This window comes from Macaca mulatta, chromosome 9 (genome assembly GCF_049350105.2).
Source record: "Macaca mulatta isolate MMU2019108-1 chromosome 9, T2T-MMU8v2.0, whole genome shotgun sequence".
Lineage (NCBI taxonomy): Eukaryota > Metazoa > Chordata > Mammalia > Primates > Cercopithecidae > Macaca > Macaca mulatta.
In genome coordinates this window covers 7,760,754-7,786,536 of record NC_133414.1, presented here as the reverse complement: position 1 = coordinate 7,786,536, position 25,783 = coordinate 7,760,754, and the positions used below count along the sequence as shown (strand labels likewise).

At 50.0% G+C, this 25,783-nt stretch overlaps 1 protein-coding gene and 1 long non-coding RNA gene across 13 annotated transcripts in view; one reads left to right on the top strand and one right to left on the bottom strand.

Moving 5' to 3' along the window:
* Positions 1 to 25,783, bottom strand: part of PFKFB3 (6-phosphofructo-2-kinase/fructose-2,6-biphosphatase 3) — a 90,820-nt gene that overhangs the window by 26,566 nt on the left and 38,471 nt on the right. For 3 of the 12 annotated variants that reach the window (XM_077945698.1, XM_001107535.5, XM_077945703.1), the window contains exon 1: positions 3,408 to 3,812. The exons of 6 other annotated variants lie outside the window; for them this stretch is intronic. In XM_077945698.1, the coding sequence (XP_077801824.1) occupies positions 3,408 to 3,483 (76 nt within the window). In that variant the 5' untranslated portion in view covers positions 3,484 to 3,812. Of the gene's footprint in view, positions 1 to 3,138; positions 3,354 to 3,407; positions 3,813 to 25,783 lie in introns of those variants that run through there. 3 more of the 12 variants (XM_077945701.1, XM_077945699.1, XM_077945704.1) reach the window with 1 other exon arrangement.
* LOC144331067 (uncharacterized) lies at positions 4,140 to 4,627 on the top strand. Its single transcript, XR_013397912.1, has 2 exons — positions 4,140 to 4,279; positions 4,412 to 4,627. It is a non-coding gene; the product is annotated as an uncharacterized LOC144331067 (long non-coding RNA).

Genomic DNA, 25,783 nt, shown 5'->3' with positions numbered 1-25,783 from the left:
GGCAACATAGCAAGACCCCATTTGTACAAAAATATTTTTGAAACTTAGCTGGGCGCAGTAGCACATGCCCACACTCCCAGCGACTCAGGAGGCTGAGGCAGGATTGCTTGAGCCCAGCAGTTCGAGGCTACAATGAGACATGATTGCACCATTGCACTCCAGCCTGGGTGACAGAGTGAGACCCTGTCTCAAAAAAGAAAGTTTAGTGCTTTAAAAGGCTGTCTTTTACCTGTTGTTTACAACCCTGCACTGGCCTGATCAATACCCCATTAGCTCCACTGATCATGGCAACTTCTGATTTAATGCCAAGTCCCAAGCACTGTCTGAGGACTCAGCCCAGTACCCAGGATCCCTCAGAACACAGAGGCTCTTGAATTTTAGTGATGAAGAACAGAAAGAAAAGTCAGACCTTGCCAGTCAAAAAGGTACTTCCTGCCCATTATGCTGACTCACAAATTTAATAAGTCGGCAGGAGTTACGGGATGCATGCGAAGGAAGCTACAGGTTTTGTAAGAAACATTTACCACCACATTGATGTAGCAATAGGGCATCCCGTTAATGTGCCTCCGAGGCAAGAATATAATGCAGCTTATTGATATAGTAGTTTTTGTTTTGTTGTTTTACTGTTCTTTGTCTATAAAAAGCAGTGTCCTAGACACTCTCCTTCAGCAATAAACCTCAGGGAGGCTGGGAATGGTGGCACATGCCTGTAACCTCAGCACTTCGGGAGGCCAAGGTGGGAGGATCACTTGAGGCCAGGAGTTCGAGACCAGCCTGAGCAACACAGCAAGACTCCATTTCTATGAAAAAAATTGTTTAAATTAGCCAGGTGTGGTGGTGCACACTTGAAGTTCCGGCTACTGGAGAGGCTGAGGCGGGAGTATCACTTGAGCCCAGGAGTTGGTGGTTACAGTGAGCTATGATCGTACCACTGCCCTCCAGCCTGAGTGACAGTGTGAGAATCCGCCTCAAAAATGAATAAATAAATAAATAATAAACCTCAGGGGACTCTGCTGCAGACCCCCAATAAGGAGGCCCCTTATAAAGATGGCAACAGGTTTAGGAGAAAGAAAACCCACCCAGCTGGGCATGGTGGCTCACGCCTATAATCCCAGCACTTTGGGAGGCTGAGGTGGGCGGATCACTTGAGGTCGGGAGACCAGCCAGGCCAACATGGTGAAACCCCGTCTTTACTAAAAATACGAAAATTAGCTGGGCATGGTGACGCACGCCTGTAACCCCAGCTTCTTGGGGGACTGAGGCACGAGAATCGCTTGAAACCTGGAGGCAGAGGTTGCAGTGAGCCGAGATCACACCACTGCACTCCAGCCTCAGTGACAGAGTGAAAAACCATCTCAAAAAAAAAGAAAGAAAGAAAAACCCACCCAATGTCCCAAATGCCATTAGAGAATTAGGGAAGGTGTCAGGAAAGATACCAAATACAAATACCTTCTTCCCTCCATTCCAGTAAGAGATAAATGTGACTACATAAACAGACAGACACCACCACCTGAAATAAGGATGTGTGATACCCAGGTTGCAGATCTTGTTACAAGAAGGAATGTGTCTGAGACTAGACCCCAGAGCCACACAGGAGAATGCCAGCAGTGGGCGGGACAAGAGAATTAATCCCTCGGCTTTAGCCAACCTCCCACCCTCCAGCTCTGAATGATTCTGACAGGGATTCTTAGGCAAATCTCTCACTGCGTGCGAGACGTGCAGGTTGATGGGGTCTAACAGATCAGGATCCAAGCCTGGAGGGAGAACGCCTTGGTGCATGCTGATGTTTCTCAAGATCACAACTGAGCTGATGCCTACCCATCTCAGAACCCTGGAAGACATGAGACACTCCTCCCAGACCCATGGGCATATGCATACAATCACATGTATTTACATACATGGGACTAGCCTCCGTTACAGTTTACAAAGTGCTATAGATATAATACTTGTTTTATGCAAAAGTTGTTTCTGCATTTGGCCTTGCCCAAACCTCCTTGAGGATTTAAGAGCTGCATTCCACTCCACTTACAGGTTTTACACAAAGACAAGAGAACCATGGGCCATGCCAGTTCAAGCACATCTGACAGGGCTGGGCAACACACCTGCAGCCCCCAGTCCCGGGCTACCTCACCAAGAGGGGGAACAAGATCTCTCCTGAGGGCTACCCCAGAATCCTGAAATCCAGCAGGGTGGATCTGCTGACGTCTCCACCCAGGGCACACCACGGGGGTGGGTGTGGGGAGAGGGGCAAGTCTGGATGAGGCCGGTGATTCAGACCGGGCAGGGCTCCAGAAGAGCTGTCAAGTCCCGCGGAGGACGTCCTAAGAAACGTGGTACCCGGGCCACCCTGCCAGCCGCCTGTGCTCACGCGCCTTCGGATAACCTGAAGCCACCTGGAGAGTTTGCACCTGGATCCCACGGTCACTGCTCAGGCTACGACCTGACCTGGGCAAAACAGCACCAGGCGGCTCCCTGTACAGTCCATGGGTGCTAGGGCGCATTACCTGGAGAGGCAGCGTCACCTCTCTGCGCTGCCCACCTGCTCTTTTCCGCGGCGGCGCTCCGCAGCTGAGGTGGAGCTCGAGGTAACCGTCTCCCAAGCGATCGCGGGGTGGCAGGGGGCGACCGGCGGGGCGGGGCGGGGCAGGGCACTGCCAGCCAATTCCGAGCACTGGGGAGTGCGTGCGCCCGGGCCGCGTGGAGCAGCGCCAACTGTGCACTCACCAACCCCCCGACCCTCCCGAAAGCCTGGGGCACAGGCGTGGCTCAAGGTGGCTCTCCTGGCGCCCCCAGCACTGGAGATGCGCGGAAGAGAGAGTGAAGAAGAGAGAAAGAGTTAAAAGCAGAAAGAAACACAGAGTGGGAGACGAAGGAGGTAGAAACAGAGAGAAAAACAGAAACATACATGTCGAAAGAGAAAACAGGACAGAGAAATAGGTTATTAAGTGAAGCGAGGGGTCAGGAATGCATAGCAAGTGGGATGAGGAGATGGAAACAGGATGAGAGAGGAGATCCGGACCGTGGAGAGGGGTGGAGGCGTGAGCGGCCGGGTCCTTGGGCTGCGCTCCGGCCGCGGGCGCCCGGTACGGGGGTCGAGGACAGGGATCGCGGAGCATGTGGATCCCCTCACTCGCCTACCCAGGCGCGCGCGTTCCTCTGTCTCGGCGCATGCAACCCGGCCCGGCGCACTCGCCGTTTCCGGGCCGGCGGGGCAGCCACCGGTACAGGGCTACAGCGCCCCCGCCGCCCGGCCAAGGACGCGCAGCCCGCGGCCTCCGCCCCGCCCCGCCGGCGCAACCAGCACGGGCGCGCCCCCCGCAGAGGGGCGTCAGCACAAAGCCGCCCCACACAATGGCCCGGCCCAGCGCAGCGCGCCCTGCAGCCCGGCCCCACGCAGCTGCACTCACATCTGGGCAACGAGGGCCGGTGGTCCACGGGCACCCAGATCTTCTGCACCCGGCTCTGGGTCAGTTCCAACGGCATCTTCGCGGCTGTGCCCGACGGCCCACTTCCCACGGCGGAGATCCCGACGCTGGCAGGAGAGCGGCCGCCGACCCCCGGAACAAAGGAGGAGAGGGGGGCGTGCGCCGGCGCGCGGCCGGGCGTTCCCTGCGCTGCCAGGGGAAACGTGCTTTGGGCTAAGTTCCGGACCCTTGCCGGTGCGGGGCTCGACGTGTGCTGCGAGGGGTGCGAGGCTGGGGATGCCCGGCACCGCCGGCTCGTCCGCTCGGAAAGCTCTGGGATGCTCGGGCGCAGTGACAGCCGCACTCCCGCCACCAGGCCCTGCCGCTCGCCTTCTCTCCGGCTCGGCTGGGATGCCCCACGCACCGCCGGCTTTTAAAGAATCCGGGCTGGCCGCAGACGAGCACGTCAGCCTCGGGGCGGGCCGCATTCCTTGGGTCCCAGCCCCCTTCCACGTGGGGAGGAGGGTGGGCGAGCCGGGAGGCGGCCTGCGGGCTCCCCCTGCGGGCCGGCGACGGCGGCGCACCAGCTCCTGCCGCCCAGCCCTGCTGAAGGTCCTGGCTGCTGTTATCCCCTCGTCCCGTTGTCCCTTCGGGACGTCTGGCGCAGCTTCCCCGAATAATTTCGGCCCCTCAACTCAACTGTGCTGGCCAGGAGGAGAGCAGCGATGCAGTCCTGCCCAGTGTGGACCGTGGACCCCGAGCCGAATCCCTTGGGAAGTTGCTTAAAGTGCATCCTACCAGTGCAGCTCCTTTAGGGCCGTGGAGCCCTGATACTCCGCATTCCTAACACGCTCTGCGGGGCAGGCGCTGTCCAGGTAAGGACTTGGGCCAGGCTGCCCCCTGATAATACTCGTGAGCCCATCCCCCGCCACGACCCGTACCACCCGGGGAGAGGAAGCTTCCCTGACCCTCCTGCCTCACCCTGTCCACTTTTCTGAATCCCTTAGAAACCTGGACTTGAACTGAGCCTTGCTCCCCCTGCCCTAGCCCAAAGACTGGGAACCTTGAGAGGCCTGCGATGCTGGGCACGAGGAGGGGGCGGGAAAGCCCCAGGGAGCTGGACTGAAGTGGACTGGGGCTGGGGGCAGCTGGCATCTGGTTTTCACACTCACCATGCACACCATTCAATAAACTTTTATCGCCCCGAGTAGAAGAATGAATAAAACCAGACCCATTTCGATCTGCAATTCATTACCGAAGTCGCGGGAAAACTTGGGGGCGGCCCCTTATTATGCAGACCCCTAAAATTAACTCCATTAACTCCATTATCCTGCACACCCTGCAGCTCTGCCTCCCCACTTTTTGGTGTATGCGTGCCCCGTCTCCTTTCCCGGCCCTCGCAGTTTGCACCAGCTCGCGACTTGTGACGGTCGTGCAGTCAGTCAGAGGCGTGCGGGGAAGATCTGGGCTGCTTTTGGTGGGGAACCGCCGCCTGCACCGGAGCACGACATGGATGTAATTTTTGCAAACGAAGCCTCAGTACAGGACCTCTGCGCCGCCTTGCAGAGAGGTGCACACTTGGCGCTGAGGCTGGGCTGTGATTGGAGGGAAGGCGGCGCTTGCTGAAATCTACACGGCGGCGGAAAACTGCGCAGAGGCTGCCACACGTCGCTCACGTCCCGCATGCTCCACAGGGAGGGCGCCCGCGCCCAGGCGGCGACCAGGGCTGCTCCCGCCCCGCGCGCCCGCCCCACCCGGGCCTCCACTCCTCCCGCCCCGCCGCCTGCCGAGGGGCCCCGGAACGCGCAACATCTGCCACCTGGCCTGTGCCCCGCCCCCCACCCCCCCACCCCCCGCCTCGACCCCCACTCCGGCACCCCGCCCCCCGCGCCGCCCTCTCAGAGCCCCTGTTCCCGCGACAGCTTTGCTGACGGTCTGGTTTCCGCGCTCTGGCGGCTGTTCAGAAACCCGATGCGTTGCATTTAGACTTGTTTTCTGCAGTGAGAGCACATGCCAGAGGCGACACCCTAAACGCCCAGGGGAGAGTCCCACTCCACTCCTGAAATAAAAGCTGACCCGAAGAGGGAAACAGCAGGCAGCGAGCGCCCGCGCCACCGGGACGAGTCCCCGCCCTGGGGTTCGGGGGGATCGGGGAGGGCTGCAGGCTGCGTGCGGGGAGAGCGGCTGCACCCCTGCAAAGAGCGCCCGCGGTTCCTGGGGAATGACGGTGCACCTGAGCGCCCGCTGCTTGCCCACCAATTTTGCACACCTACAGGCCAGGCAAGCGGACCAGGGGGCCTTCTTCCACACTCCCTCCAAGCTTGCAAACACATTGCTGGTTTCAGCTCACAGGGAGAGCAGAGAGATGGCGTCTGCCCCAGCAGAGGCACATCATTAATCTCTTGACCTAGATAACGCATCTGACAGCCGTCAGCTCTTAGGGCACAGGGAGTTGATGTCCCGGAGGTCCAGCTGAACTTTCGCAGACTGGGCACTTTTCCTTAAGGCGTTGCGAGTCTAGAGGGAAGACTACGTTCTTCCCCATTCGCCTCCTACACTTGCTATGCAGCAGGCAAAAGGAAGTTACTCAATCCCCCTCCTGCTCCTTACATCTAAGTGCAAACTGGGAGTGCGTGGGAGCAAGGACGAATGCACACTTGTTTTTGGTTTTGTTTTTTTAATGGCCAGCTAGAACTCCTGGCAACCTTTACAGCCCCAGGTAAGTTAGGGTAGAGCCCTCATGAGAGATGAAACTGCTTCACTACAAAATCACTTAGGAACAATCCAACTGCAACTGTATTCTGGTAATTTACTGGTTCCGAGTTTACTAGTTTGGATATCCTCCTAACTCCTTCCCTAGCTCTACTAGTACCCCATCTTCACCCCAAATATCCAACTACGGCTTCGCCAACTTCCCTGCTCCTAACCTATGTATCACAAAGGCGGTCCTTCAGAAAACACCCCCAATAATGTAAACGTTCCTCTAATACGATGATTCTTTTACAGCTACAATAACACCAAGGCTAGCGCAGATTGATGATTTCTCCTCGGTCATTGTCTCGGTCATTGTCCTAGAACCTATGAAAGATACAAGGAAACTTCAAGACTACCTAGTCAACCCCACTTGCTTTATGGGAAGAAGTAAAGGGAGTTTAGATTAGAAAAGTCAATGAACCAGGTCAGAGATCAAGAAAGAAAGCCAATTAGGAGCAGGGTTTGTTGGGTTTTTTTGTTTGTTTGCTTTTGTTTTTGTTTTTCCCTTCTACTTGACACAGACACAGATAGATAGCTCCCTAGGAGACTCATTATAGGGCCACCCTAACCCCAGGGTGCTGAGTGGAATCCTAATTCAGCAGCTGATCAGGCTGTGATTCAGACTCACCCAGAACAATTGAGCTGTTTGGGAAGGAAAGATCAGAGAAGGACCTTCCGTGAGTAGAATGAGACATTAGCAGGGCAATTATTGAAAATGATCCTGGCCGGTGCAGATCCCAGCACTTTGGGTGGCTCAGGCGGACAGATTGCTTGAGCTCAGGAGTTAAGAGACCAGCCTGGGCAACATGAAACCCCATCTCTGCAAAAAAAAAAAAAAAAAAAAAAAAATTAAATAGCTGGGCGTGGTGGCTCCCACCTGTGGTCCCAGTTATTTTGGAGACTGAGGTTGGAGGATCACCTGAGCCCAGGAGGCAGAGGCTGCAGTGAGCTGTGATCGCACCATTGCACTCCAGCCTGGGTGACAGAGTGAGACCCTGTTGCAAAAAAAAAGAAAAAAAAAAAAAAGTGCCTGGTGAGGTGCTCACATAGCTGAATTCACTGAGCTCAGTCCAGCCTTGAGGACAGTGGAGTGGTTTTTCTCCAGGATCACCTTTGTTCCCACACTTCTGTGCCAGCCAGTGTCATCTAACTCCTACAAGTGCTTCCAAATGCTGCTGTAACAACAAACACAAGCAACCGCATTTCCGTGATCCTGTGCCAGCCATAGCCAGGTTAAAACGTTTAAACCGTGCTAGGACCTACCCACTGCCCAGAGAGAGTGAGAGAGGTGACAAGCATGGCAGGCTGGGAGCAATCAGAAGTTGCTCATTAGACACCAAGAGTCACTATTTGCTCCTGTGAAAAATCCCATGTATGAGGGAGGGAAGTGAGACACCAAACAAAACACTGAAAGCAAACCCTTCCATCATCACCAGCCAAAGACACGGGGAGGGGGCTTTTATTTCAATAAATTATTTGTAACTCATACATGATTGGGAACAGAGACTGAGATGATCCACACAATGTCACATCAGGGATTCGAAAAAACAATTCATAGCATGCACATAGATGTTTATACCAGCTTTATTCATAACTGTTAAAATATGGAAACCACCAAGATGTCCTTTGGTAGGTAAATGGATAAATAAACTATGGAACATCCAGACAATGGAATATGATTCTATTCTAAAGAGAAATGAGCTATCAAGTCATGAAAAGACACGGAGAGGCCAGGTGCGGTGGCTCACGCCTGTAATCCCAGCACTTTGGGAGGCCAAGTTGGGCGGATCACTTGAGGTAAGGAGTTTGAGACCAACCTGGCCAACATGGCGAAATCTCGTCTCTACTAAAAATACAAAAATTAGCTGGTTGTGGTGGTGCACACCTGTAATCCCCGCTACTTGGGAGGCTGAGGCACAAGAATCACTTGAACCCAGGAAGTGGAGGTTGCAGTGAGCCAAGATTGTGCCACTGCACTCCAGCCTGGGTGACAGAGCAAGACTCTGTCTCAAAAAAAGATTATTATTTTTCTACAAATATCATATACTTTTTTCTCCAATCTAGTGGACTTAGTGTCTCATTAGGTGGGTGTAAGGAGGATACGCAGCACATAGCCTGGCTCTGGGTGAAGTGACTCAAATTGCTCAACTTAAGTCCCAGCAAACCCTCCGGTAAGTTTCCATTTCCCTCTGCCCCGACCCTGTCACTCCATCTCCTTTAGGCATTTCTTTTTCTTTTTCTTTTTCTTTTCTTTTTTTGTTAAGACGGAGTCTCGTGCTATCGCCCAGTTGCAGTACAGTGGTACCATCTTGGCTCACTGCCACCTCTGCCCCTCACATTCAAGCGATTCTCCTGCCTCAGGCTCCTGAGTAACTGAGATTACAGGCTTGCGCCACCATACTCGGCTAAATTTTTTTTCGTATTTTTAGTAGAGATGGGGTTTCACCATGTTGGCCAGTCTGGTCTTGAACTCCTGACCCCAGATGATTTATCTAAGTAAATTGTTCCAGAAAATAGAAAAGAATAAAAGCAACTCTAGTCATTTCTGAGGCTAGCATAACCTTGATTGGTAAAACAGAAAGTCAAAGAAAAGGAAACTTCAAGTTCATTTTATTTATGACAGACAGAGCTATAAGATTCCTATGTAAAATATTAGATGGTGAGAGCCAACCATATACAGTTGACCCTTGAACAACACATTTGAATCACATGGGCCCACTTACTTTCTCCTGCCTCTGCCGGCCCTGAAACAGCAAGACTAATGCCCTCTTCCTCCTTCCCAGTCTACTCAGCATGAAGGCAACAGAGATGAAGACCTTTATGAGGATTCACTTCCACTTAAGGAATAATGAATATGGTTTCTCTTCCTTAAAAAAAAAAAAAAAAAAATTATGAAAGATGTGGAGGATGACTTGGGCTTTCTGTGTACTTCTCAAAAGTTTTAAGATGTCCTAATTTGGCCAGGCGCGGTGGCTCAAGCCTGTAATCCCAGCACTTTGGGAGGCCGAGACGGGTGGATCACGAGGTCAGGAGATCGAGACCATCCTGGCTAACACGGTGAAACCCCGTCTCTACTAAAAAATACAAAAAACTAGCCGGGCGCGGTGGCAGGCGCCTGTAGTCCCAACTACTCGGGAGGCTGAGGCAGGAGAATGGCGTAAACCCGGGAGGCGGAGCTTGCAGTGAGCTGAGATCCGGCCACTGCACTCCAGCCTGGGAGACAGAGCAAGACTCCGTTTCAAAAAAATAATAATAATAAAAATTAGAAGTACAGTAAAAATGCAGTATAAAAGATTAAAACAAGTCAGGTACAGTGGCTCAGGCCTATAATCCCAGCACTTTGGGAGGCTGAGGTGGGGAGGAATGCTTAAGGACAGGGGTTTGAGACCAGCCTGGGCAACACAGCAAGACCCCATCTGTGATGGTGAATATTGAATGTCAAGTTGATTGGATTGAAAAATGCAAAGTATTCTTCCTGGGTGTGTCCATGAGGATGTTGCGAAAGGAGATTAACATTTGAGTCAGTGGACTGGGAGAGGCAGAGCCACCCTCAGTCTGGGTGGGCACCATCTAATCAGCTGCCAGCATGGCCATAGCAAAAGGAGGCAGAAGAACGTGGCAAAACTAGACTGGCTGAGTCTCTGAGCCTACATCTTTCTCTTGTGCTGGATGCTTGCTGCCCTCAAACATCGGACTCCACATTCTTCAGCTTTGGGACTCTTGGACCTTTGACCACAGACTGAAGGCTGCACTGCTGACTTCCCACTTTTGAGGTTTTGGGACCTGGACTGGCATCCTTGCTCCTCAGCTTGCAGACGGCCTATTGTGGACCTCACCTTGTGATTGTGTGAGCCAATACTCCTTAATAAACTCCCCTTATAAATACATCTATCCTATTAGTTCTGTCCCTCTAGAGAACCCTGACTAATCCACCATCTCTACAAAAAAATAATACAAAAAATTAGCTGGGTGTGGTGGCAGGTGCCTGTTGTCCCAGCTACTTGAGAGGCTGAGGTGGAAGAACAGCTTGAACCCGGGAGGTGGAGGTTGCAGTGAGTTGTGATTGCGCCACTGCACTCCAGCCTGGGCGACAGCGCGAGACCCCGTCTCAAAAAAAAAAAAAAACAAAAAGGCAAGCTCACGAGGCAGCACCCTGCCCACGCTGTCTCATGTGCCTTGGCTCTCTCGCCCTCTCCCCCGAATAGTGTTTATCCTTACGAAAGCAAAAGAGGAAGGCGAGCCAGAAAGCTTGATTCTGGAAAATTCCTTTCAAAGTCTTGAAAACAAGGGGCCGGGTAGAGTAGAAAAAAAGCAGGATGTTGGAACCTGCAACTGTGCCACATTAAATAGTGACGGGCCTCACCTCTCCAAAGGAGACCAGCATCTGTCATGAGAATAAGTGAATGGAAAATGGACGGAGAAACTCACATATCACGCCACCTTGGCTCTGCCAGAGTAGCCAGTACAGTAGCCCGAATTCTCCCTTCTCTGCCTCGCCACACACAATGGCCCCTAACTCCCACCTACCTTCTCCCCCAAGAGAATTCTGCAGGGAGCCCCCCCAAATACTCTCTGCTGGCAGTTGTGATCCTCCTGGAAGGGAACCACGTTTATCTGCATTCTCTTACCAGTTTGGTTGGTGACTCAGTGTCCCCGGGTGCACTGCCAAAACCAACTTCTAGAGGAAAGTCTGAGTCCTGGGCCACAGTGACCCCATGCAGACGTGGCCAGCCACCCAGGAGGCATGTCGGGGATGCAGGGGCCCTTGGACACCTGGATCTTGCTTGTTTTCATGCTAAGCCATGGAACTATGACCTAGAACACGAGTAGCTTTGTTTCTTGCCAGACAATTTCTCAGTATTGTGCAGATCCAGACACAACAAGATGAAGAAAACTCTAGACGTCTGTGAGGCCCAGATAAACCAATGGAACAGCCCTGGGCAAAACCCCATTTGGGGTAGGGGAAACATGGCCACTATTAATCCCTAAACCATCCCGCCCCATGTCTCCTGTCCAAGGGTCTTCTATGACCCTGACACCACCTTCTTCCAGATCATGGATGGAAAAGGAACAGGAGGCGGGGAGCAGTGGCTCACGTCTGTAATCCCAGCACTTTGGGAGGCTAAGGCAGGCAGATCACTCGAGCTCAGGAGTTCGAGACCAGACTGACCAATGTGGTGAAACCCTGTCTCTACAAAAAAATACAAAAATTAGCCGGGTGTGGTAAGAGGTGCCTGTAATCCCAGCTACTCAGGAGGCTGAGGCAGGAGAATAGCTCGAACCTGGGAGGCGGAGGCTGCAGTGAGCTGAGATTGGGCCACTGCATTCCAGCCTGGGTGATAGAGCAAGACTCAGTCTCAAAAGAAAAAGAAAAAGAAAAGGAACAGGAGCAGAAGCCCATCCTTGCCATAAGAAGAGTGTTGGGGTTCTACGCCCTTCACAAAGTGAAACTCTAAGTTCTGCACTAAGCAAACTGTACAACGGGTAAATCAGGTAGTCACTCCAAGGGCCTTGAAAGCTCTCAGGCCAGCTTCCCACTGAATCCACAAACCCCTGTTGAAAAGTCCTGGGATCCTCAGCTTGAACCCCTGGCTCTTTGGCTCCAAGCTGTTTGCTCCATTATTAGATGACACTACTGGCTAAAAAGACGTTGCTTACACTGAGCCGAGCTGATCTTCCTGGAACATACTCCCTTGTCTCTTTCTGTTGCTGGACATGGGGTAAGCCTGCACCCCTCCTCCAACAACAGGTGCTTGCCCTCAAATGTTTGAAAGCAGCTGCCACGTCCCATTGAAGCACGCATCCTCCAGGCTAAGGAGCCCGCTCAGGGACTTCAGCGCAGCAGAAACATAGTTTTCAAGAGTCTGTGCAATTCACTAAAGAGTGAATTCATCTTGTGATGTCAAGAGCTGAATTAAGCAGGGACTCAAGACGCAATTCCAGGGAACCTCTGCATATCTAGGTTTAGAGACTCAATCATGATGAACCAGGCTTGTCTTATCTCCAAAGCTTATTCAATAGAAAATGGGAGGCCAAGACAGTGACTGCAGTGTGTGGCTGGGGACATTGTTTGGGAGTTAGGAACCCCAACCCGGGTTCTGACCCTCTCTACACCTCGTCTAGACCTCTGCTCCCTTATCTGTCTAAGCATCTCTTCCACTTCCCAAATGGCAGACACCAATGGTTCCCATTGCTCTCAATGAAATAGAAATATTAATAGAAACCTGCGAGTAATCACTAAGTTGACTCCAGGCAACTTAGAAACAGGGACAGCTGTTCATCTTTGAATCACCAGACCCTACCACAGTGTCTGATATGGAGAAGGTGTTCAATCTATGCTTGCTTGATGAATGAATGTTTACATTTGCAGCAATTCAACTCATCGATATATAATCCTTTTTTGTTTTTTGTTTTTTTGAGACAGGGTCTGGCTCTGTTGCCCAGACTGCAGTGCACTGGTACAATTATACAAACTCTAGTGCAGCCTAGAGTTTCTGGGCTCAAACTGTCCTCCCACTTCAGCCTCCCAAGTATCTGGGATTATAGGCGTATGCCACCACACTCAGCTAATTTTTATATTTTGTTTTTGTAGAGATGGGGGTCTCATTATGCTGCCCAGACTGGTCTCAAACTCCTGGCCTCAAGCAAATCTCCTGCCTTTCAAAGTGCTGAGATTACAGGCATAAGCCACCATGTCCAACCTCAATATATGATCCTAAGTAGGAGCGAGTACTGGCTCACTTAATAAGCTGGAAGCAGTTTCCGTAAATCCTGCAGGGCTCTGAGGTGCACAGACAGCCATTCACAGTAAAATCATCTGTCGAATGAGAACAGCAGCCCCATCTACCTCAAGAGGTCATTATGAAGACCAAATTGGGTATGAGCAAAAGCACTTTTGGAAAAACTATGAAGTATTAGGTTAACCAATCCCTAGATGAGCACTTTTTGTTAACTGTGCAAGCCCACCCCAGATGTCTGAATAGATTCCCTCTGCTCTTGGCTGCTCTATGATTTGGTCTTCACCCCTTGGTTTCCCCAGCAGATCAGTGACATCCCCCAACATACACACACACACACACACACACACACACACACACACATGGGTGAGGGGGAGAGTCAATGTCAAAACAACGGAGTTTCCTAACCCAGGACTGGGGAGAACAGAAACTGGAACCCGGATCACATTCTGCTGGGTATGGGAAGCGTGCCTGGTGACCCGCAGGGGCCAGGCTCTGTGTGGCAAGGCCAGCCCATGAATGCAGTGTAGACGCATGCCGTGGAGCAACCCTAGGCTGGCAAGCCACAGCTGGCACCTCTCCCTGCTCTGTTCCCCTCATATTTCTTCCTTCTCCCAGGGGAAAACAATCTAAAAATAGAGCCAAATCAAGCCAAAAAAACAAAAAACAAAAACAAAAAAAGAACGGGCAGGTTTTGGACAGCGATGCTGGCTGCTGACGAGATGCTGGGAAACCTCCCGGCTGGGCTGGATCAATGTGTAGGGTTCAAATGAGAGAATGGGATGGTCTGTAATCACTAGTGTTGAGACTGGATCGTGTTCCCTTCTGTGTACTCCTCCTCAGGAAGCTCTGTGTGTGTGTGTGTGTGTGTGTGTGTGTGTGTGTGTGTGTGTCTACTGGGGAATGTCACTGATCTGCTGGGTAAATCAAGGGGTGAAGGCCAAATTATAGAGCAGCCAAGATCAGAAGAACTCTATTCAGACATCTGGGGTGGGCCTGGACAGTTAAAAAAAATGCTCATCTAGGGATTGATTGAATACCGTTTTTCCAAGAGTGCTTTTGTTCATACCCAATTTGGTCTTCATAAACTCATCTACCCCCAGGGAACGGCGACCAGGGTGTCCGATCTTCATAAACTCATCTACCCCCAGGGAACGGCGACCAGGGTGTCCGATCTTCATAAACTCATCTACCCCCAGGGAACGGCGACCAGGGTGTCCGATCTTCATAAACTCATCTACCCCCAGGGAACGGCGACCAGGGTGTCCGAGCCACCTGCAAACCATCCCTGTGAGAAACGGCTAAAGAACAAGATGGCAGAAAGAACAAGGCTGTGAGAGGAGATGGAGCCACTGACAAAGGCACGGGGGTTGTCCTGCATCGCGTTGCTCCTGTGAACAGAAACCAGATGCTGATTTGAAGGCAGAAGGAGATGCCTTCCCTGTACAGTGGACAGTGGTGGGCCAGAGAGATGGCAAATGCAGCAGCCAGATGCCTACCTGTCAGAACCATCCCAGAGGGACTTTCCCAACAGCCGCAAATCAGACTCGCCTCTGACTAGTCCCGCACATAAGGATCCTGTGAATCTAGGCGGGGCCTGAGCCCCCATCCCAGCTCTGCCTCTCAGCAACTCTGTGACTTTGCACAACACACTGTTCTGCACCTCAAGTTCAGAATGATCTCGGGGTTCTTCTCTGTGTAAAAGTCTCTGAGTCTAGAACTGCTATATTAAGTGAAACTGCTGATGTAACAGTTAGGCATACATTTGACCAACTTGCATAGTCCAGGGGCTAGGAGCCCTAGATTGGGTGGGACATTCCTTCATCAAGACCCTTGGTATGCAATGGATCTTGAGCAGTCCCTGCTGGTGGGGATGCAGAGTGTGATATGGGGTTCACATCCCAAGTAGAAATAGTTCTGTTTCAATTTCTAATTTCTTAATCAATCAATGTATTTTTAACAAATGTATCTTTAAATAATTTTCCTGTGACAGCCTTCAGTGTTCGGCCACTTGACAGCTTGAAACAGATTTAATCTTTGTTATTTAGTATGTCATGTATACCCATAATTGATCACTGTTGAAAGACAGGAAGCTGGCTGGGTGTGGTGGCTCACTCTTGTAATCCCAGCACTTTGAGAGGCCGAAGAAGTGGGAGGATCACTTGAGCCCAGGAGTTTGAGACCAGCCTGGCCAATATGGCGAAACTCTATCTCTACAAAAACTACAAAAATTAGCTGGACATGTTGGTGGGCGCCTATAATCCCAGCTACTCAGGAGGCTAAGGCACCAGAATTCCTTGAACTGGGGAGGCGGAGGTTGCACTGAGCCAAGATCACACCACTGCCCTACAGCCTGGGTGACAGAGCAAGACCCTATCTCCAAAATAAGTAGAGACAGGAAGCACAAAAACTCCTGATGTTGAAATAGAAGTTAATGGGAAGATGATGTAGATGTGTCAAGAAAGACACGAGCCTATTCTAAAGGGTTCACCACTGGCCAAATCTGGTACAATCTGTTTTGTTGTGTTTTTCCTTGTTTGTTGGTTGGTTTGTTTTTGTAGAGACAGGGTCTCACTATGTTGCCCAGGTTGGTCTCAAATTCCCAGCCTCAAGCAATCCCCCCTGCCTCAGTCTCCCAAAGGGCTGGATTATAGGCATGAGCCACTGCACCCAAAATCTTGTACAATGTGAACACAAAATAAATACTGATAGTAATAGACTATAACCTGGAGAAACACAGGAACCCATAAACTCACTCAACTGTGGATACAATGAGTGAAGGAATGAGTGCAGGAGATGGGAAAGCTTTTCCTTAGTGTAGAATGTCAACAAATAAGTATAGAAGGAATGATGGCATCTGTAGGTCATCCCTGGGTAATCACTGCAGGAATAATTGTTTCACACAAGAATCACCAAGCAGGTGGAAGCTTGATAACAAACAAGATATTTGCAGCTGGGCGTGGTGGTTCACGCCTGTAATCCCAGCACTTTGAGAGGCTGAGGCGGGTGGATTATTTGAGGCCAGGAGTTTAAGACCAGCCTGGCCAACATGGTGAAACTCCATCTCTACTAAAAATACAAAAATTAGCTGGGCGTGGTCGTGGGTGCCTGTAATCCCAGCTACTCGGGAGGCTGAGGCAGGAGAATCACTTGAACCTGGGAGGTAGCGGTTGCAGTGAGCCGAGATCGCCTGGGCAACAGAGCGAGACTCCATCTCAAAAAAATAAAATAAAATAAAATAAAATAAAATAAAGATATTTGCAGAAACTCAAAATATCTCCCCACCAAATCCTTACTGATCACAAAGGGACAAAATAGTGACCATATAGTAGAGAAAACTGATGGGCACCATCTTTAAGCAAGTGATAAAGTTACCCTCAGGCCAGGAGCGGTGGCTCACGCCTGGAATCCCAACACTCTGGGAGGCCGAGGCAGGCGGATCACTTGAAGTCAGGAGTTCGAGACTCGAGACCAGCCTATCCAACATGGTGAAACCCCATTGCTACTAAAAATACAAAAATTAGCCGGGCTTGGTGGTGCATGCCTATAGTCCCAGCTACTTGGGAGGCTGAGGCAGGAGAATCGCTTGAACCTGGGAGGTGGAGGTTGTAGTGAGCAGAGATCGCGCCACTGAACTCCAGCCTGGGTGACAGAATGAGACTGTCTCCCCCCCAAAAAAAAAGTTAACCTCACCATCACCAGTCTGTGACGGGCACATCACTACCACTCAGGCATCCCTGCCAAACACACAGAACTTAAAGCTAATTAGAAAGAAGAAACAGATGGACCCAAGTTGCGGGACATTCTAAAAAATAAGTGACCTGACTCTTGAAGAGATACGTGCACACCTATGCCCATTGCAGCATCATTCACAATAGCAAAGAGGTAAAGCAACCAAAGTGTCCATCGACAGATGAATGGATGAGTCAAATGTGGAATTTACAGACAATTGAATATTAGCCTTAAAAAGGAAGGAAATCCATCACAGCTACACCAGAGGTCAACCTTAAGGACATTTTGCTAAGCGAAGCAGGCCAGATACAGAAAGAAAAGCACTGTATGATTCTGCTTACACAAGGTCAATACAACAGATTCACAGAAACAGAAAGCAGAACGGTGGATGTCAGGGGCAGGGGGTTGGGGAAATTAGGAATTGTTGTTTACTGGGTGCAGAGTTTCAGCTTTATAAGATGACAAGGTTCTAGAGATCTATTGCACAATGGCGTGAATATACCTAACACTACTGAACTGTACGTTTAAAAATGATTAAGATGGTAAATTTTGTGTCATTTTTATCACGTTTTAAACTTTTTTAAAAAAATGTTTTAAAAAAATCAGTGCCTGCACTTTTCAAAAATACAAAGGCCACGAGAGGCAGGAAAGAGTGAGGACACACTAGATGACAAGCTTGTGAACCTGGAGGAAACCTTAGATCACTCAAAATGTTGTTCTTGATTTTGCTAAAGGTAAAGAGCGGTAATGGGAAAATTGGTGAGACTTGAAGTTTGCATATTCAATAACAGAACTGTATCAGCGTTGATATCCTGATTTCAATCATGATACTGCGCTTGTTTTGAGGAAATAACCCTGAAGTATTTAGGGGCAAAGGGGCATCATGTCTGCATCTAACTCTCAAATGGTTCAGAAAAAAAATGGGGGGGCAGGCGTGACATGTATTTCTCTCTGTCTTCAGACACATACACACACACATCCATATAAATATATTTTCTCTTCCTCTTTATGAGACAGATATATATATGTGTATATATATGTAGGTAGGTAAATGGATGGATAGCTAGATGATAGATAGATAGATAGATAGATAGATAGATAGATAGATAGAAAGAAATGGAGAGGGAAAGAATGATAGAGTCAAATGGTAACACTTGCAGAATCTGGGAGAGTGCTATGGGAACACTTTGCACTAGTTTTGCAACTTTTCTGTAAGTCTGGAATTATTTCAAAACAGCTAAAACTCAAAAACGTTAAAGTTCATGAGAAGTATAAATGGTCATAATTCTGCACATTCACCTCGAAAGGATGATCCTCAGTTTTGGAAGGTGCATATTTCCGAGCAAAATTCTTACCTTTTTTAAACCCATCTTAGATTATGGCAGCTAAAAATTCTTATTTTGAATAAACAATGAATCAAGACATCACTAATATTTCAAACACCAATGCTGAAAGATAACGACAAATACATTTGACTTTCCTTTTGCTGACAACGAACGACCTGCCAAACGTGCAATGAGTAATTTGTAGAGACGCAGCCTAGAGTAGTTGCCTAAACTTCTCCCATCTCATCACTTACTGTACACGAGACAGCGTAATGTACACCACACTGCACCTTTACACTATTTAAATACCAAACTACTACTGGCAGTAAGAGGAAGTGACAGAGGACAAAAAGGCACTTGGCCTTTTCACTTTTTCTTTTCTTTTCTTTTCTTTTTTTTTTTTTTTTTGAGACAAAGTATCACTCTGTGGCTCAGGCTGGAGCGCAGTGGTGCAATCTCAACTCAGCGCAACCCCCACCTCCTGAGTTCAAGCAATTTACCTGCCTCATTCTCCCAACCAAGTAGCTGGGATTACAGGCACCTGTCACCATGCCCAGCCTTTTTTTTTTTTTTTTTAAGTAGAAACAGGGTTTCACCATGTTGGCCAGGCTGGTCTCAAACTCCCGACCTTCAGTGATCGGCCCGCCTTGGCCTCCCAAAGTGCTGGGATTGCAGGTATGAGCCGCTGCGCCTGGCCGCCTTTTCACTTTTGAGACAACTTTTCAGAAGTCCATACCGTACTTCCACACTGGTCTCCCTGGCCAGCTTCAGTCCTGGCGGCACACCTCCCTGCAAATGCAGGGAGGCAACACAGCCTCTCAGCTGGGCAGCTGCCTGGGATTCTGCTACTGAGGAAGCAGGGAGAAGGGGTATTGGGGGATGCCAGCAGTCTCAGCCACAATATCTTCTTCCTATAACATGCTTTTTCAACAAGCACCTTCTAAAAGACAGCCTTTTATTATAAAAAGAATGAAAAAAGGCTAGGTGCAGTCGCTCACGCCTGTAATCACAGCATTTTGGGAGGCTGAGGAGGGAGGATGGCTTGAGGCCAGGAGTTTGAGACCAGCCTGGGCAGCATAGCAAGACCCCATGTCTACAAAAAAATGAAAAAAATTTTAAGAGTGAGAAAAGATACTAGACTTTGCAACCAGACAAGACCATGATGTTTATACATTTAATCTCCAATCCACATATACAATGCCATTCTTGAAATGATCTGTGAAAAATTCAGTTTCCCTTGATAACTAAATAGCATGTAGTAATAACAAAAGAAAGGTGAAGCTGAATTTCACTTTATGTGGGGGCACTGTTCACTGGTATACCTGCGACCACTCCACACTGCTCAGCTGAATGAACCTTGATTGGCTAATGGAGGGAGACGGAGACCCCCAATTTCAGAAAAAGTTATCTTCCATTCCATCCACAGGAATGAGGTGTCACTGGGCCCATCTACCCTCTTTGCTGAGGGTGCGACATGATGTGGTCATGTGATTAGTTCCACGGGGTTAAGCCACTGCTGGTCCAGGATCCAGTACCTTACAGCCAAAAGCATCCCTAACTGTGAAGTATATTATGAATATCATTAAAATTCTAACTTTCTAATTAGAATATTAATAATAAAATAAAAAACAAAATAGTTTTATTTATAATCATTTCTCTATCATATACCACCGAAACCACCACCAAACACCTTCCTATTCTGCCCTTGCTGTATCTCTGGCAGCCAGGGTCACCAGCAGTTCTACTGGGGCCACCAAGGTTCCTGCTCTTCCCTATCAGCAACACTTTATACCACTGGGAGATGGGCTCGAGTTCTTAAAACTGGAGGAGGGGGGCCAGGCGCAGTGGCTCATGCCTATAATCCCAGCACTTTGGGAGGCTGAGGCAGGTGGATCACCTGAGGTCAGGAGTTCGAGACCAGCCTGGCCAACATGGCGAAACCCCGTCTCTACTAAAAATACAAAAATTAGCCAGGCATGGTGGCACACACCTGTAATCCCAGCTACTCAGGAGGCTGAGGCAGGAAAATCGCTTGAACCTGGGAGGCAGAGGTTGCAGTGAGCCAAGATCGCACCATTGTATTCCAGCCTGGGTGACAAAAGCGAAACTCCATCTCAAAAAAAAAAAAAAATTGGAGGAGGGAAGGAAGTACTGATCTGGTATAACTGGGTGACGGCCTGAGTGCCAGGTAGTGACCTGGCTGAGCCCCTGGCTGGACCACAGATCCAGCAGCACCTGGTGGAAAAGGGGCGAGACCAGAGGTGAGCCGATGGGAGACCCTGGCGTCCCTCTGCCGTCTCCTTGCCCCGGCGGTGGACTGTTTCCATGGCGTGCTCTCTCTATCCTTGTCAAAACGTGTTTTCAGAAAAGAATGTGACCCTCACTTATGTGAAGTTATCAATGACTGATAAACAGCTTAGTGGCTAACCCTCCTGCCATTGTGAGTAAGCGGATGAGCGGAACCAGCTCAGAACAGCCCACCTCAAGGGGCCTTGTAAAGAGATTACAGGGAGCCAGCAGTTCTTTCTGTAATCCGCCCCCAGCAGAGGGATCAAAGGAGAGGAGCAGGGAAAGAACTGAGAGTCCTTGTGGGCAGAGAGCGATGTGTCTCAAGGCCACAGAGGCCCTCGTGCGGCATGTCGTGGTCACCCGAGTGCTTCTTCCTCTAGTGTCCTCATGGAAATAACTGGGTCTCCTGGTGATTTAATCAGGGTTTTTTTTTGTTTTTTTTTTTTTTTGTCAGGTTTCAATAAATTGAGATCCAGGCTAATTTGCTAAATAATCTGGGGAGAGAAAAAGAGTGAACATGGGAAGCTGCTGGCTAAGTCTGACCATGATGGAGATCAGGGGTTCCCAATACCCGTGGCACATAAGAGCCACGAGGGAGGCCGGTAGACTGCCTCACCCCTATAACCCCAAAACTTCGGGACGCCGAGATGGGAGGATCACTTGAGCCCAGGAGTTTGGGACCAGCCTGGGCAACATAGCTAGACACTCTCTCTTAAAAAAAAAAAAAAAAAAAAGGCCAGGCATGGTGGCTCACACCTGTAATTCCAGCACTTTGGGTGGCCGAGGCAGATGGATCACCTGAGGTCAGAAGTTCAAAACCAGCCTGGCCAATGTGGTGAAACCCCCATCTCTACTAAAAATACAAAAATTAGCCAGGCATAGTGGTGGGAGCCTGTAATCCCAGTTACTCAGGAGGCTGAGGCAGGAGAATCGCTTGAACCTGGGAGGTGGAGGTTGCAGTGGGCCAAGATCGTGCCATTGCACTCCAGCCTGGGTGACAAGAGCGAGACTCATCTCAAAAAATAAAAAACAAAAAAAAAGAATCACCAAGGAATTTTAAAACTACCCATTGTGTCAACCCCATCCCAGACTGATTAAATGAGAATTGCCAGGATGGGGCTTTTGGTGGTGCAATGTTTGAAAAGCTTCTCCAGGCTGGATGCAGTAGCTCACACCTGTAATCCTAGCTTTGCTGGGCTGAGGCAGGCAGATCACCTGAGATCAGGAGTTCGAGACCAGGCTGGCCAACATGGTGAAACCCCATCTCTACTAAAAATACAAAAATTAACCGGGCTTGGTGGTGGGTGCCTGTAATCCCAGCTACTCTGGAGGCTGAGGCACAAGGATTACTTGAACCCAGAAGGTGGAGGTTGCAGTGAGCCGAGATGGCGCCACTGCACTCCAGTCTGGGTGACAGAGCGAGATTCGGTCTCAAAAGGAAAATAAAATAAAAAACAAAAAGCTTCTCCAGTGATGTTCATGCCTATCATGTAAAGATTCTGGCTTTTGAAACTATATATACATATAATTATTTATATATTATATATGCATATATATATATATATAGAGAGAGAGAGAGAGAGAGAGAGAGAGAGTTGTGTTTTTTTTGTTTTTTTTTTTTGACCAGGCTGTTCTCGAACTCCTGACCTCATATGGCCAGGCTGGTCTGGAACTCCTGACCTCAGGTGATTCACCCGCCTCAGCCTCCCAAAGTGCTGGGATTACAGGCATGAGCCACCACGCCAGGCCAGATTCCAGTTTTCGCCACCATCTACCATGGTGCCAGCTACATGCCCAGCCTCAGGCTGGGGTTGGGGCACCTGACTACAAGTATTCTTTTCCTTGTGGAGGAAATGAGAGACAGGTGCACAGAAAGCGATTAGTAAACAGAATCCTAGTGGAGCTGGAGGTGTTTTAGAGATAATTTGTGAGTAAAAATAAAATAGTCTAGATTCTAGAATAAGCCAGCCCCAAAGTTGGCATCGTGCTGGGCCTGCGGCCTTTTCTCCTGTGTGGCTTATGATGAGCCATTTGGCAGCTGTTAAAGGTCTTTGTGTTTTGTTTTTGAGAATGAAGAACTGGGTGGATCTTCTAAAAGAAGATTGGATAAATTCTTAAAACGCTAAACTACTAGGTAGTTTCCAGAGAAAATCCCCTGAAACTCCAGGGAGAGCAGAGGTATGACACAAAAGGACCAAGTCTCCTAGGGATGGGGCTGGGGCGTGTGCGGGGTGTGGCTGTGCACTGTGTCCTGGAGCCAGAGACCCTGCTGGGCACCGCCCCATCCGTGTTCTGAACCTGTGGCGACAGGTGGATCTGCGGGGCCCCACGGTCCTTCCAGCTGACCCTCTGTGAAGCAAGTGAGGACCCTGGGGGGCTGGGAAGGGCACTGCCCTGTCTGGCGGAGGCTCGGCCGTCTGCCCTCCTGTCCTGGCCCTGACACTGGACTGGATGGTGAACTTCACTGCATTTGGATGTCGCCCAGCTAAGACAGGGAAGCATCGGTCCTGCCCCCTCCTCCAGCTCCCCCTGGCCCCACACCCAGTCTCTGATTCTCAGCCTGGTGTGGCACAAGCCTAAGGAGAACGGGGCCTGAGACTGTAATCCCAGCACTTTGGGAGGCCAAGGCGGGCGGATCAGTTCAGCCCAGAAGTTCAAGACCAGTCTGGGAAACATAGCACGACCTCGCTGCAGGGTGCGGTGGGACACAATTGTGGACCTAGTTACTCAGGAGGCCAGGGTGGGAGGATCACTTGAGCCTGGGCGCTCAGACCCCCAATCTAGACCTCAAGGGGGGTGTGTGTGCGTGTGCGTGTTTGAGTGCGTGTGTGTATGTGTGTGAATGTTGGGGGGATGCAGACACAAGAGAGAAGGGGGGTGGTGAGAAGCAGGCTGGCCTTTGCCCAGAAAAGCCGGGTGAGGGATTAGAGAGAAAACTTGGGGAGACAGGCAGGAAGAATCCGCCAAGACTGAGGAGGCCGGAAACCAGGAACCTCAGCTCCAACTCATCCTTTGCTTTTTGTTTTCTTGTAGCAAAACATACATAAAATTGTCCATTTTCCCCATCTTTAGCCACACAGTTCAGGGCAGAAAGCACAATCACAGTGTTATGCAGCCATCGCCACCATCCAGCTCCAGAATTTTTCCATCTTCTCCAATGGAAACGGTGTCCCCATGTAACCACCAGCTCCCCATTCTCCCTCCCCAGCCCCTGGCCACCTCCATCTTACTTTCTGTCTCTATAAATATGATTCTTCTAGAGACCTCAAAAGAGTGGAATCACGCAGTATTTGTCTTTTTTTTTTTTTTTTTTCTTTTGAGACTGGGTCTCACTCTGTCACCCAGGCTGGAGTGCAGTGAGTGGCACGATCTCGGCTCACTGCAGCCTTGAGCACCCAGGCTCAAGCGATCCTCCCACCCTGGCCTCCTGAGTAACTAGGCCCACAATTGTGTTCCACCACATCCTGCAGTGAGGTCTCGCTGTTTCCCAGGCTGGTCTTGAACTCCTGGGCGGAACTGATCCTCCCACCTCGGCCTCCCAAAGTGTTGGGATTACAGGCGTGAGCCACTGCACCCGGCCAGTATTTTGTCTGTTTATGTCTAGCTTATCTCACACAGAACATTGTCTTCAGGGCTGATCTATGTTGTAGCACATGTCAGCATTTCCTTCTTGTTTAAGGCTGCATAATATTCCACCGTGTGGATGAGCCACATTTTGCTTATCTGTTCATCCCTCCATGGAACTTGGGTTGCTCCCACCTCTTTGTTACTGTGAATAATGCTGATGTAAACACGGGTGTGGGCTGGGTGCAGAGGCTCATGACTATAATCCCAGCTACTGAGGCTGAGACTAGAGGATCACTTGAGGCCAGGAGTTTGAGATCAGCATGGCCAACATAGCAAGACTTTCTCTCTACAATACATTTTCTTGAAATATTAGTCAGGCGTGATGGCACACACCTGTAGTCCTGGCTGCTTGGGAGGCTGTGGTGGGAGGATCACTTGAGCCCAGGAGTTTGAGGTTACAGTGTACTATGATTGCACCACTGTACTCCAGCCTGAGTGATAGAGCCAGACTGTGTCTCTAAAAAATAAATAATTACAAATGGAAACAAAATAGAACATGGGTGTGACAAATATCTGTTCTAGTCTCTGTTTCACTTCCAAACTTATCTTTTAAAGATGTATTAGTTAACGGTAATGACTGGTTTGCTGTTAATAAATATGTGGGTAAATCTCTGTTCGGGGCTCTCAGCTCTGAAGGCTGAGACCCCTGATTTCCCACTTCACACCTCTATATTTCTGTGTGTGTGTCTTTAATTCCTCTAGCACTGCTGGATTAGGGTCTCCCTGACCGAGCTGGTCTCGGCATCTTTCTTTGTATTTTCCTGTCCTTTGTACAATGAGCCTGTTGTTAATGTTAGGAAAAAATATTACATTGTCCCCCTCAATCTGATTGCTTTAAGCCTGACTCTGGAACCTGAGGTTCATGCTGTCTTGGAAAGCAATCATCCATCCCATCCCGTCCGTCCGTCCGTCCGTCCGTCCGTCCGTCCATCCATCCAAAATAATGCCAATAACAGCATTTTTTTTTTCTTTTAGAGACAGGGTCTCACTATGTTGCCCAGCTGCTCACAAACTCAAGCAATCCTCCTGCCTTGGCCTCCTAAAGTGTTGGGATTACAGGCGGGAGCCACCGAGCCTGGCCTACAGACATTTTTAAAACTGGTTACTCTGAATGGCTGAATGCTGCAAGTCCAGCAACTCAACTCAGGACCCGACTACCACCTGGATCCTATCACCAGGATTGACCTCACTGGGCGTTTGTCAGTGGATGCTCCTGGTCTCGAGTTAGTTACATGCTTGGGTGTCACTCTGGGGCTCAACGGTCAGCTTACCACTTATCCCCTGGGAACAACCACTCCCTCCCCATTTTGGAGCCAGCAGCCTTTGGGGAGCGTGGGCTCTCATGGTTTCTGTGCCTGGCGGAATGTCCTATAATCCTGGCATCTGCATACTCAGAAAACAGGGTCCCCTTCCCATCTGAGCTGCCACAGCCTTGGCACCTTGGTTCACCAGTGCAACACAGCCTATGATGATCCAGTTGAGGGGAGACGGGTTCCTCCTCTTCTCCCCTCTTGCCTGCAGTCTTCCTGGGCCTCCACACCTGCCCTTTGACGACCCCCGTGGACGGCAACATCCCCCCACAGGAGAGAAACCCTTCTGTTCATTCCCGGGGGGGCTCGCTGGGGAACTGCCTGAGTGATCTATTTTACAGCCTTCCCCGTGCTCTATTCCTGCCCTTGCAGCTGGGGGCTGTCCAGCACAGAAGGGAACAAGCTGTTAACTGATTAATGATTTAAAAACTTCGAGAGAAAACAAAGGATTTGGATGAATCCTTTATTTGGATTTGTATGGCTCAAAAGCAGGGCAGCGCAGACGAGTTCGGGCTCTTGCTGCCTTCACCTTCATCCGCTGCTCTCCCCCAGAGGGAAGCCACACTGCCAGGTTCAAATTCCAGCTGCCCCTTCCTTCCCGACTC